At 44.4% G+C, this 13,151-nt stretch overlaps 1 protein-coding gene across 2 annotated transcripts in view; it reads right to left on the bottom strand.

Annotated features, from left to right (window-relative positions):
• The window catches only part of VIT (vitrin), a 123,561-nt gene that overhangs the window by 9,262 nt on the left and 101,148 nt on the right, over positions 1-13,151 (bottom strand). For both annotated transcript variants that reach the window (XM_010809893.4, NM_173971.2), the window contains 1 exon segment: positions 4,721-4,824. In XM_010809893.4, the coding sequence (XP_010808195.1) occupies positions 4,721-4,824 (104 nt within the window).

Raw genomic sequence — 13,151 nt, 5'->3', positions numbered from 1 at the left:
TCCCATATGCTTATACAGTGGAAGTGAGAAATAGATTTAAGGAACTTGATCTGATAGACAGAGTGCCTGATGAACTATGGACGGAGGTTCGTGACATTGTTCAGGAGATAGGGAGCAAGACCATCCCCAAGAAAAAGAAATGCAAAAAAGCAAAATGGCTGTCTGAAGAAGCCTTACAAATAGCTGTGAAAACAAGAGAAGCGAAAAGCAAAGGAGAAAAGGAAAGATATATCCATTTGAATGCAGAGTTCCAAAGAATAGCAAGGAGAGATAAGAAAGCCTTCCTCAGTGATCAATGCAAAGAAATAGAGGAAAACAATAGAATGGGAAAGACTAGAGATCTCTTCAAGAAAATTAAAGATACAAGGGAACATTTCATGCAAAGATGGGCTCAATAAAAGACAGAAATGGTATGGACCTAACAGAAGAAGAAGATATTAAGAAGAAGTGGCAAGAATACACAGAAGAACTGTACAAAAAAGATCTTCATGATCCAGATAATCACGATGGTTTGATCACTTACCTAGAGCCACACATCCTAGAATGTGAAGTCAAGTGGGCCTTAGGAGGCAACACTACGAACAAAACTAGTGGAGGTGATGAAATTCCAGTTGAGCTCTTTCAAATCCTAAAGGATGATGCTGTGAAAGTGCTGCATTCAATATGCCAGCAAATTTGGAAAACTCAGCAGTGGCCACAGGACTGGAAAAGGTCAGTTTTCATTCCAATCCCAAAGAAGGGCAATGCCAAAGAATGCTCAAACTACTGCACAATTGCACTCATCTCACACGCTAGTAAAGTAATGCTCAAAATTCTCCTAGCCAGTCTTCAGCAATTTGTGAACCAAGAACTTCCAGATGTTCAAGCTGGTTTTAGAAAAGGCAGAGGAACCAGAGATCCAATTGCCAACATCTGCTGGATCATGGAAAAAGCAATAGAGTTCCAGAAAAACATCTATTTCTGCTTTATTGACTATGCCAAAGCCTTTGACTGTGTGGATCACAATAACATGTGGAAAATTCTGAAAGAGATGGGAATACCAGACCACCTGACCTGCCTTTTGAGAAACCTGTATGCAGATCAGGAAGCAACAGTTAGAACTGGACATGGAACAACAGACTGGTTCCAAATAGGAAAAGGAGTACGTCAAGGCTGTATATTGTCACCCTGTTTATTTAACTTATATGCAGAGTACAAGATGAGAAATGCTGGGCTGGAAGAAGCACAAGCTGGAATCAAGATTGCCGGTAGAAATATCAATAACCTCAGATATGCAGATGACACCACCATTATGGCAGAATGTGAAGAAGAACTAATGAGCCTCTTGATGAAAGTGAAAGAGGAGAGTGAAAAAGTTGGCTTAAAACTCAACCTTCAGAAAACTAAGATCATGGCATCTGGTCCCATCACTTCATGGCAAATAGATGGGTAAACAGTGGAAACAGTGGCTGACTTTATTCTTGAGGGCTCCAAAATCACTGCAGATGGTGATTGCAGCCATGAAATTAAAAGACGCTTACTTTGTTGGAAGAAAAGTTATGACCAACCTAGACAGCATATTAAAAAGCAGAGACAAAAAAAAAATAAAAAAATAAAAAGCAGAGACATTACTTTGTCAACAAAGGTCCATCTAGTCAAGGCTATGGGTTTTCCAGTGGTCATGTATGGATGTGAGAGTTGGACCGTGAAGAAAGCTGAGCACTGAAGAATTGATGCTTTTGAAGTGTGGTGTTGGAGAAGACTCTTGAGAGTCCCTTGGACTGCAAGGAGATCCAACCAATCCATCCTAAAGGAGATCAGTCCTGGGTGTTCATTGATGTTGAAGCTGAAACTCCAATACTTTGGCCACCTGATGTGAAGAGCTGACTCATTTGAAAAGATCCTGATGCTGGGAAAGATTGATAGCAGGAGGAGAAGGGGATGACAGAGGATGAGGTGGTTGGATGGCATCACCGACTCAATGGACATGGGTTTGGGTAGACTCTTGGAGTTGGTGATAGACAGGGAGGCGTGGCGTGCTGCGGTCCATGGGGTTGCAAAGAGTCGGACACGACTGAGTGACTGAACTGAAATAACTGAATTTTGTGTATATGAGTATTTAGGCACAAAAGCCATAGCTTTCAAAGGGATCCTCAATCTAAATAAGAGTTAAGAGCTACCTTCTTAAGACATTAGGGTTATAACATTATACTCAAGGCTTCTTTGGTTTTGACCAGCATCCTGGCATCACTGACTAGTACAATCTTATCTGTCAAATGAAAGGATCAAATGGTTACATTCTTGGTTGCTAGAGAAGTGTCTTGGAGAACCCATGTGAGCTGGCTGTGTGAAAACCTCAGAGAACTGCATTAACAGCCAGAGCTGATTTCCTTCAAGGCCCAAGGCACCCAGCAGTCCCCTCTGGTTTACTGTTAGCTGCCTGTAGACAGAGCACAGGGAGCCCTCAGAAGATCACCTTGACCTCACCCAGTCTTAAATCTGGAGGCCACAGTCAATTTGCACTCAATGCGTGTTCCATTAGCCTTCTAGTGTGTCTTGAAAGCAGAGGCTAGAAATCTGAAAATTGCATTGTTGAGATTTCCTTGCAGCTGGAGTTCTGGATGTGTTTTAGTTTCATGAAATGATATGCACATGAGGTTTAGAAGATGAACATGGGGTAGAGGTTGTACTTTTGATTCTGCTATTTCTATAGCCAAGTCTGTACAGTGTTTGACTTTTCCAGGGTAGTGTTAGCAGAGGTGGCCATGATTAGTGACCAGCTTCCTTGATGTTGAGAAGGTAGGGTGCAAAGCATGTATTTTGTGGCTGTGAATGGAGCAAGCAAGGCATGTTTTTGGAGCTGGTAGTTGTAGCAGAAGTTTCTGATCAGCATGGCTTCCTGGCTGAAGCAGATTCCTAAAGAGGCTGCAGTGGTAGAATTGAGAAAGCAATTTTCTGGTCTTGGAAGAGGCATGGCTCCTTGGAGGTCCTGGATCAGCAGGAAGCCTTTGGAAGCCATCTTTGAAAACAGCCTAGAGTACGTTTCTTCTAATTCTCAAAACCATTTCATACCCTGAAATAAATCCCTTTCTGCTTACATCAGCTGGCATGGGTTCTGTTCTCTAAACTCAAACCCCCATCAATACAGGGCAGATATAGAACATGTTACCTACTGAAAAAACATACACTGATTTTATTAAGACACCTCTCTAATCCCATCAAGGACATAGGATGTCTTCTGAAGTTTTAGAGTTTTACTCCTGATACCTTACTGGAATTTCAGTGATCTAAGTATCAAATTGAAAACAAATCAGATATCAACTCTGTCATGTTTGTGATGAGGCAATATCCGATTTGGGGTCTCAGATCCAAGGGACTTGGATGGTGCTTATTTAGAATTGTTCAGAGATCAAAGGCTCTTCATTTGCTAGATACCAATGCACTGGTCTATATAGATATACATTGAAGTGGGGAGGGAAGTAATAAATCAGATGTACTGTAATTTTGAAGAAGCTCCTTCAAAGATAGCTGTATTTCCTGTGCACATTCCATGGCAAGCAACATGGCTCACATCTCCATTTCCCTGGATTGTGATGGTCCAGACAGGGTCCCCCAGGAGTGGGCAGTCCTCCCAGTGCCCCAAATACAGACTGTACCCCACCAGGCTCCTCTGTCCATGGAATTCTCCAGGCAAGAATACTGGAGTGGTTAGCCATTCTTTTCTCCAGGGGATCTTCCTCACCCAGGAATCGAACCTGTCTCCCGCATTGCGGGCAGATTCTTTACCTCTGTGCCACCAGGGAAGCCCAGAATCAGACTACCATTTATAAATTGGTATACTGGCATGGGCTCACTAGTGACCTTTGAACTTGGTTAGTGTGAAACTACTTCTAATTCCTACTCACCTCTGGGGAACTGATAAAATGGAGTTTTTGCACCTGCCCCACTAAAGACTAGATTTTGACCTTGGGATTTTTGTGCTCCACTCCCACTCCACCCCATCACCACCAGGAAGGCTCAGATGTCACAGGAGACACAGCTGGAAACAAAGACCATGTCTCTGCACGGTTATCACTGTAACAGGAGCTGATTAGAGAAAAATTCCCAAGGAGCACTGTGAAGCTTCCTGAATGGAGCCAGCTACAGATTTGATTTATTTTTAAATTTTATTTATTTATTTATTATTTGGCTGTGCTGAGTCTTCGTTGCTGCCTAGGCTATTCTCTAGCTGTGCTCGGGCTTCTCATCGTAGTGGGTTCTCTTGCTGCAGAGCATGGGCTCTAGGCACGGGCTCCATAGTTGTGGCACACAGGCTCAGCTGTGGACTCAACCCATGTCTCCTGCATTGGAAGGCACATTCTTTACCACTGAGCCACCAGGGAAGCCCAAATTTTATTTTCATTAAAAATTTCTTTTTCACGAAACACAAAGATAGTTGATGACTTGTAGACCTGTAATGGTAGTCATAACAGTAGTGCTGTTTGTCCTAAAGAAAACTGCTATCCTGAGGAAACAGGCCTGCTAAGAACTCTCCAGCATGAGTGTAATAATGATTTTTGCCCCCAGTCCACGGTAATGCTTTAGGAAAGATACAGATATTCTGTGAGTCATTTCTTAACGGATTATTTGGATTTTTCCTTTTTCTATCTAGGATGCTAGCAGACGACCACATAGAAGGAGAACCATAGTAGCAAGAAGGTCTGAATCTGGATTGGACATTAGACAGACATTAGACATGTACCTGCATTAGACAACCCTCCTCTCTGAGAAATCTTCTCTATGGCTGCCTTCACGTCCTGGGAATTCATGTGAGTCTTGAGATTAAATTGGGTAGCAGGATTGTCTCTGAAGATTCAGAACAAGAAGTAAAAATTAGCAGGAAAATTATTACCCTTGGAGCAAAGCAGAAATCAGAGTTGTTTTATATACAAATAGAATGGAAGCTGCTTTGAAACCTTAAGCTGGTGTTATACAATGCCCCAAAGAACTGTTGGTGAGACGGGAGGACTGGGTCCTCGGCAGGGTGTGTAGAAAAAAACTGGTTCATTTCAGGGCTCACGAGGTGTGGGTTCTGGTTTTAACTGTGCTGTTTCCTACCTTCGTGACCTTGGGAAGTCATCTGACTTCTCTGGGCCTCAGTTTCCTCATCGAGATAAAAATAAAGACCATCGTGTTCATGTTGCTAAAGAGCAGGACTGTTGTCAAGTGGGATTTTGCAAACATCAGGATGTGCCCAGGCTGCCCCAGACCCTCCTATCCAGGAAGAGAGTCTCAGTTGATAGCCCCTTGCCCCTCACCCCACCCCGGTACCCCAGCACTGGAACTGCATGTCAACGGTTGCGTCAAGGAGAACCCATGGAGTTGTCTTTCTCATTCTGTGACTCCTGTGACTTCGTGAGAGTATTCAAATCTTACCTGGAAGGTCAACATCTGTTTTACTAAAGCCTGACAAAGGTTAGCTGGAGAGGAGTTAGAGTGAATTCAGTGGAGAAACAGAAGGAGAGCCCTTCTCTAGAAAGGAGTCTTTTTCTTTAGGTAACAGGCTTGGGAGCTGCTGAGCAGGGAGGGAGTGTGGAATCTTTCATCATCATGGAGATGGTGTGCTGGCAGGGACGAGGGCTCTGTGGGATGGGTGTGAGTGGTCACATCCAGGATGAAGTGGGGATGTGTGGTGAAATCACATCTCCCGAAGCACTGATGTCCGTGCCTGGCAGGACCTCATGCAGGTGCGACCTTTAAGGTCACACGGGGCCCTGAACTCCAAAAGAACCTGTGCTTGCTTCAATGCTCTTCCATACCTGCTCCATCAAACCACCCACATCCCCTTCTGCAGTCCTTCTTCTGACTCATCAAGTCATCCCCACAGTATGCATTCTTGATACCCTCTGATAATGTCCTCATCAAATACCAGGTCCTGTCAGATCAACCTCTCAAATATCTCTTGTGACTCTTGCATCCTTTCACCCCCCACCCCCCGCCCACTCAAGTTGGGACTTGGATCTTCTTTTTCCTGAACTATTCCTACAGCCTCCTACCTGGTCTTCCTGCACCACAGTGGACTGTCCAGAGGATGTCTTACCCCACAGGTGCTAAGAGCCTGTCAGAGGTGGATTAACCTGCATGCTAATGATACCTCTTCATATTTGTAATTTTGGGTTCTTTTTCCAAAAAGAATCCCCAAACTATATAAGCTTCAGAGTCCCCAAAGCCTGGATCTACCTTTGGTAACCAAAGAATATGAACTTTTCAGGGGCTGAAAAAAAAAAATCAAAACAACAACAAAGTATTATTAGCTACAAAACAGAAATTTGCAAAATTGATATTGACAATAATAACTATGTATTTGTCTACCAAACATAATGTTCTAGACACCCCATTAACTATAAAAATTTTAACTCATAGAACTCTAATTACATTCAAAAATGATTGGGGGACTAGATTTTTCTCATTTTGAAAGATTTCCTGAGTGTGTCTGACAATTGTGAAGATATCATAGCTGACCATAAATTGTGTTGCTCATAGACAAATTCAAAAGCAAAAACATAGATTTTTCTTAAGTTTTTACAGAAAAAAGATTAAATGTGGAAGCTAGTCACCTAGTCATATCTATACTGATCCCCCAGAGCCCTGTTCATGAGGCTGTCTGAATGTTGATAACTTTGTAGAGTGATGGATCACCCATTTCCCATATTACATCTACTGTCAGGCCTTGTTATCCGCAGTAGTTATGTTCTATAAAGTTGTTGCAAACATCACGGTAGCAGGTTGCTGAGCCATTGTTCCTAGGGAAAATAGGGGGTTGGATTCCTGTGGGCCTCTGGTCATATTTTCATCAATAGGTCAGCATATAAACTTGTTTTATGTATGTTTCTGTTTCAAGGTGCCCAATTTAATGTTTCTTACAGTAATTAATTATATGCACATTTTCTGTATCATGAAACACTAGCCGAAAGGGTTTAACGTTTTAAACCTGACCCTGGGTCATGCTGCGTAGATTTGTTTTGGCTCTCAGCTTCATAATGGCTATCCATCGTACTTAAAAAAAAAAGTAGTCATCATTTCATGAATTCGTAAGTTCAGCCACTTTTCCATTAGTTATTTTAGCAGTTTCTGGAGCAGATTCACATACAGATAAATGAATTTCCTTTTTCTTTTTTTTGCTGAATATATTGGATCATCAGTTCATTAACATTGAACTCATGACCAACAGCATAGATTGCCTGAAGGAAATTTATCTAACATTTGCGGTTTCTCCTGAAGCACGTCACAGCCTTCTTGTGCTGAGAACACTGGATGGCACTTCAGCGCTACACTTGGGGCCATTAAAATTATGAAATCATCAATGAATAGCTGGAAAGTGTGGTGCTAAGTAGACTGTGAAAAGGACACTTGTTTACAGCGCGAGTTGGAACAAGGCAGAGCATTGCCTTGTTTGACCTCAGCGGGGGATGTTGTATGCCTCCTTCCTTCTCAGTGCACATCCGCAGATGACTGTCAAAGTACCAGGAGTGTAGACTTTGGAGATGCAGGCACATTTTAGCAAGTAGGTGAATTTGCAGATATGGAACACCCAAATCATGAAGGTTGACTATAACCTATTTGAGAATAAGCGCTATGTTCAGTATTTCCTCTCCCTGGTGCTTAGCATACAGCAGGTAACAGAGAATTATGGAAAGGAGGGAAGGAGGGGGGAATCTCAAATGTCCTTTCCTCTCTTAGACCTTCCTGGGTAGAAGTGAACACCCCCCTGTGAGCCCCACACTCATCACTCTCTCCCCCTGTTACATCCTGGAGGTGGATGAATCTATCTTCAGAAGCAGACAGATGAGCTATTCATATACCCAATGAATAGATGCTTTTCATTTTATTTAATGTTGTTTCTGTTAAAAATATCACCTCCCTCACTAGCTGGTAAAGTCCCAAAGAACAGAATCTCTATCACAGTTATTTATTTATTTTTAATGAATTGAAAGGTTGGATCAGAAGACTGCTGAAACTCTTTCCAATTGCTAAAATTACCATTAGGAGCAAAACCACAGAGCTCATCCACCAAGGGACTAACAGGCAAATATAATCAAACCACTTAGATGAATTTTACATTAGTATGCCCTGCAAATGGCATAGCGCTTAGAGCGTGGTAAACACTCAATAAATCTTTGTTAAAATGTAATGTAATTAAATTATAGGAATGAGTGATAAGTCGCTAACCTGCAGACTCTGACCACTCTCAGTTTCAGAGCGCATGGGTGTATATGTCTTTTCTGGGGACTTGTGGCCCTACACCTTTACCTGGTTCCTTTTTCAGAGCTGAAGATTACTTAAAAAGTTCAAAGAGATATGCCACTATATTTTTATGTAAGCAATATTTTAATTTGTAATTTTGTTAGAAGATCTCATCAAGGGAAAACACATTTGTTTCCCTCAGTGGATATTAAGGATTTCCTTTGAAAGTAAGAGAAGAAAATAAAGAGGTTTATAGCGCAAGAAGAAAACATCAAATTGTTTTATGTTTGAAAGAGGAGTTAAGACTAATAAAGAGAAATGACAGGGAGCCAGCATTTGACTGTTCACAGAAAGGACGAATTCATGCAATAGGAAAGGACTATCTTGCAAGTGTGTGAGAAGAATGAATGCCCGTTGGAGGTGGCGCAAGTGATTCCAAGGGAGGCTGGAGCCTGGGGACAGAGCGCTGGATGGTGCGTCAGTATTCCCAGATCTCCCTGATGACAAGCCTTACTTGAGGCACCCTGTTAAACTCCACAGGTTTAATCAGGTCTCCCCGAGGCAGAAACTCAGTATGTCTGGGCTGGGGATTTTTTTAAACAAGCTGATCCAGGTGAATCTCATCCTCGGGAAAGTTTGGGGAGCCCTGGATTTTAGAGGACTTCTGAGGCCCTTTCAGTCCTAAGGTTCCCATTTGGTTAAATTCCTTGTCTATTGATTCACCCCAGTCACATGGAGTGAGCCTCTCAAATGAATTTTGATGCAGTAGAAACACATTAACTAATCATAGTCCCTTTAGAAAGAACATTTGAAAACTGTTTCCTCCAAGGCATCATCACTTTAAGGTTACAATAGAATAACCCGATTATCCTTCAGTTCAATCGCTCAGTCATGTCCGACTCCTTGCAACCCCATGGACTGCAGAATGCCAGGCTTCCCTGTCCATCACCAACTCCCAGAGCTTGCTCAAACATGTCCATTGAGTCAGTGATGCCATCCAGCCATCTCATCCTCTGTCGTCCCCTTCTCCTCCTGCCTTCCATCTTTCCCAGCATCAGGGTCTTTTCTAATGAGTCAGTTCTTTACATCAGGTGGCCAAAGTATTGGAGCTTCAGCATCAGTCCTGCCAATGAATATTCAGGACTGATTTCCTTTAGGATTGACTGGTTTGATTTCCTTGCAGTCCAAGGGACTCTCAAGAGTCTTCTTCAACACCACAGTTCAAAAGCATCAATTCTTCAGCGCTCAGCTTTCTTTATGGTCCATCTCTCATATCCATACATGACTACTGGAAAAACCATAGCTTTGACTAGATGGACCTTTGTCAGCAAAGTAATCTCTCTGCTTTTTTAATATGCTGTCTAGGTTTGTCATAGCTTTTCTTCCAAGGAGCAAGCGTCTTTTAATTTCATAGTTGCAGTCACCATCTGCAGTGATTTTGGAGCCCCCCAAAATAAAGTCTCTTACTGTTTGCATTGTTTTCCCATCTATTTGCCAATGAAGTGATGGGACTGGATGCCATGATCTTTGTTCTCTGAATGTTGAGTTTTAAGCCAGCTTTTCACCCTCCTCTTTCACTTTCATCAAGAGGCTCTTTAGTTCCTCTTCGCTTTCTGTGATAAGGGTGGTGCCATCTGAGTATCTGAGGTTATTGATATTGCTCCCGGCAATCTTGATTTCAGGTTGTGCTTCATCCAGCCTGGCATTTCACATGATGTACTCCGCATATAAGTTAAATAAGTAGGGTGACAATATATAGCCTTGACATACTCCTTTCCCAATTTGGAATCAGTCTGTTGTTCCATGTCTGGTTCTAAATGTTGCTTCTTGACCTGCATACAGATTTCTCAGGAGGCAGGTCAGGTGGTCTGGTATTCCCATCTCTTTAAGATTTTTGACAGTTGGTTGTGATCCACACAGTCAAAGGCTTTAGTGTAGTCAATGAAGCAGAAGTAGATGTTTTTCTGGAATTCTCTTGCTTTTACGATGATCCAACAGATGTTGGCGATTTGATTTCTGGTTCCTCTGCCTTTTCTAAATCCAGCTTGAACATCTAGAATTTCTCAGTTCACGTACTGTTGGAGCCCAGCTCATTCTATTGACTATCCTTAGTCTTTTAATTTTCGTAATGCTAAAAGTGTGATGCTAAAAGTGTGATGATTTCTGGAGTTAGTCACTGAGTTGAACCACACCTGTGAACTCAGGAGGATGTTCCGGGGTAACCCTGGTTGCCTAAGGTGGCAGTAGGTTGGGTGACAGACTTGTCCCTTGAGGGCATTACTCAGCTCAGAGTGAAATGATTCTGTCTCTCCCCTTAAAGGACTGAGCAGCTATGGTCAATGCAGGGGCCCAGGCCAACCTGCTGAGGGACTTAGCACAACTAGCCCCTTTTGAAAGGACACTGGCCTTTCTCACATTTCCTAGGGTCAGAGATTTGGAGCAGAGTCTTATAATCAAATTTTGTGTTTAGAGGAGTATTTGTGTGTGTGTGTGTGTGTGTGTGTGTGTAATTAGCAACAATAATTCCACCCACCACCAAAAAAATAGAAAGTTAACCTGCAAGCATCTTCCTGCTGGAGGAAACATGGGTGTGTACTCTGCTGATCTGAGAACTACTCTAGAGCCAGGAGGCTCTCCAGCTTGCTGTCTGTTATACTGCCCGGCTTGATAAGTGCAGGGACATAGAAGGTCTTGACAACAGACAGTGTCTGGTGCTTCCCAAACCCAGTTGTGCATCTGGTCACCTGGGATCTTTTAAAAATATGGATTCTGTGGATTGGATGTGAGGCCTGAGGTTCTGCCTTTCTCATAGCCTCATGAGAGGCTGTGTCTCACGCACATGACACTGTGTATCGTGTGTGAGTGGCAGTGTCTTCACAGGGGAGAATGGCTTTAGGTGATCCAAGCACATTACCGTTATCGTGTGCTTTATTTCTAATCTGATGCCACCGCTGATCTGACAGGAAGGACCGGTCCATGGCCCGGAGGTTGGGGACCTCTGTCTTAGAGAATGCTGTAAGAATCAAGAACATAAGCAGTGGGGCTGCCAGTGATATGGGGAACAGGGGAGAATAAATAAATCTGCAGAAGGTGCGAGAAAGGCAGAGAGGAAGGAGAATGGAGCTCCTGAAGCCCTAGGCTGGTGACCTGGGGGGGAGACGGGAGGGTCCTGGGGCACAGGGGTCACCAGATAACAGCACACCCCAGTTTGGTTTGGGCATTGGGATTTTTCAGTGTTCCCCAAGTAGTTCTAATGTGCACAAGAGTGGCCGTCTGCTTCTCTAGCAGAATGGTCCAAGGATCTAGGGAGAATAATCTCAGCATGGCATGGATGTGGGGCCCCCAGAGAAGCCCTGGTGATGTGCAATGCAGGGTCAAGGAGAACCCATCCAAGGAGAGAGGGCATGAGACAAGGGCAGTCTTTGTTTCCTCTGTCCCCCTGGGAGAACTGTGTGGTGGGAACAGAAAAGCATCAGATCCTTGTGTAAACTGTATTCCCAGCTCAGTCAGCCTTGAGTGTGTGTCCCTGAGGCGTGTGGCTCAGAGTTCACCTGCCTTGAAAGAAGAGGGGCCTAGAGGTCTTTGCAAGTGCCCCTAGGCCCTGGAGAGCCCTTCCGGGGAGACAGGCAGCTGTTCTGGGTCCTGTCGCTTCCTCTACAGGCAGTGTAGATGGAGGGCTCGAGGAGTGGACGGGGCAGGGGTTGGAGAGACCCAAGCTCTGCCAGGTGCCACCCTCTTTCCAGGGAAGCCAAGCTGTCCCTTCCCCTCCCTGGGGGTTAGTGATTCTCACCTTGGCTACAGATTAACATACTAGCTTCTGGGTATTTGCCAAATTCCAGGTTAATAGGTCTGAGATAGCGCCCAGGCATCAGCATTTCTAAAAGCTCCGCTGGTGATGTCGGGACCAGGCAGCCCCTTCCTGTTCTGGGGTCCTGTGGTGCCAAGCATCTCCCAGGCCCCCTCCTGTGGGGGCTCGTACCCCAAACCCTCTCACACCTTTGTGCAAACTCAAGAAAACGTGACAGAAGGGTCCTTCTTGCCAGGTGTAGCAGTTGCCTATTTCTATTGCAAACTTAGTGACCGAACCAACACACTCACCAGTTTACAGCTCTGGAGGTCAGCAGCCCACGGGGGCTCTCCCCAGCAGAGCCACGCTCCCTTTCAAAGGCTCTCGGAGACCATCATTGCCTGGTCTTTTCCAGCACGTGTTTCTTGATTAGTGTCCCTCTCCTCCACCTTCAGAGCCAGCCGTCGCATCTTTCTGAGCCTCTTCCATAGTCACATCTCCCTCAATGGATAATAGCTGGGAAGGGTTCTCTGCTTTTAAGCACCCAAGTGGTTAGACTGGGACACCTGGGCATCCAGGACAGTCTCCCGTCTCAGGGTCCTTGACTTTAATCACAGCTCCAAGCCCCTCCGGCTCTGATGGAATATCTTGGTGGGGGCTCCGCGCTGGACCTAATGAGTATAACATCGGGTTTTGAACACGCAGCAGCCATCTGCTCAGTCGGTCTTGGCTGTGAGGCTCATTCTGTTTACATTTCTGTTTCCCTCTCAAGTTGCATGAAAAAAGGGCCAAAATGTTTCTTATAATAGAGATTTCTGCTTCTGATACATTGCTGGAAATGATAGGTTTATGAAGCCAGTTTTTGCTGTTTCATGGGAAACCAGTGAATTGATTCCACACAGCCAGGAAGGTTGTTGCCTCAGTGAGTTATCACAGCCGTGGATTCCAGGGAGTCAGACATGGGGAGCTTCGCAGCCATTATTCTGCCCATCGCACCATACCCAACCCCTGGTTTCTTCTCCTGACTCTGGATGCCCCACACTGGACGGCTCAGCCGGTCCACGGGAGCCTCTGAGCTCCCTGCTTTGGGGGGCAGGAAGGGAGGCTCAACTGAATGTGACTGAGGGTGTTCAGTCTGGGCTGAGTTGGGTGGGCTGAGAAG

Source organism: Bos taurus, chromosome 11 (genome assembly GCF_002263795.3).
Source record: "Bos taurus isolate L1 Dominette 01449 registration number 42190680 breed Hereford chromosome 11, ARS-UCD2.0, whole genome shotgun sequence".
In the NCBI taxonomy this organism is placed as follows: domain Eukaryota; kingdom Metazoa; phylum Chordata; class Mammalia; order Artiodactyla; family Bovidae; genus Bos; species Bos taurus.
This window is presented reverse-complemented; position numbering and strand designations above follow the sequence as displayed.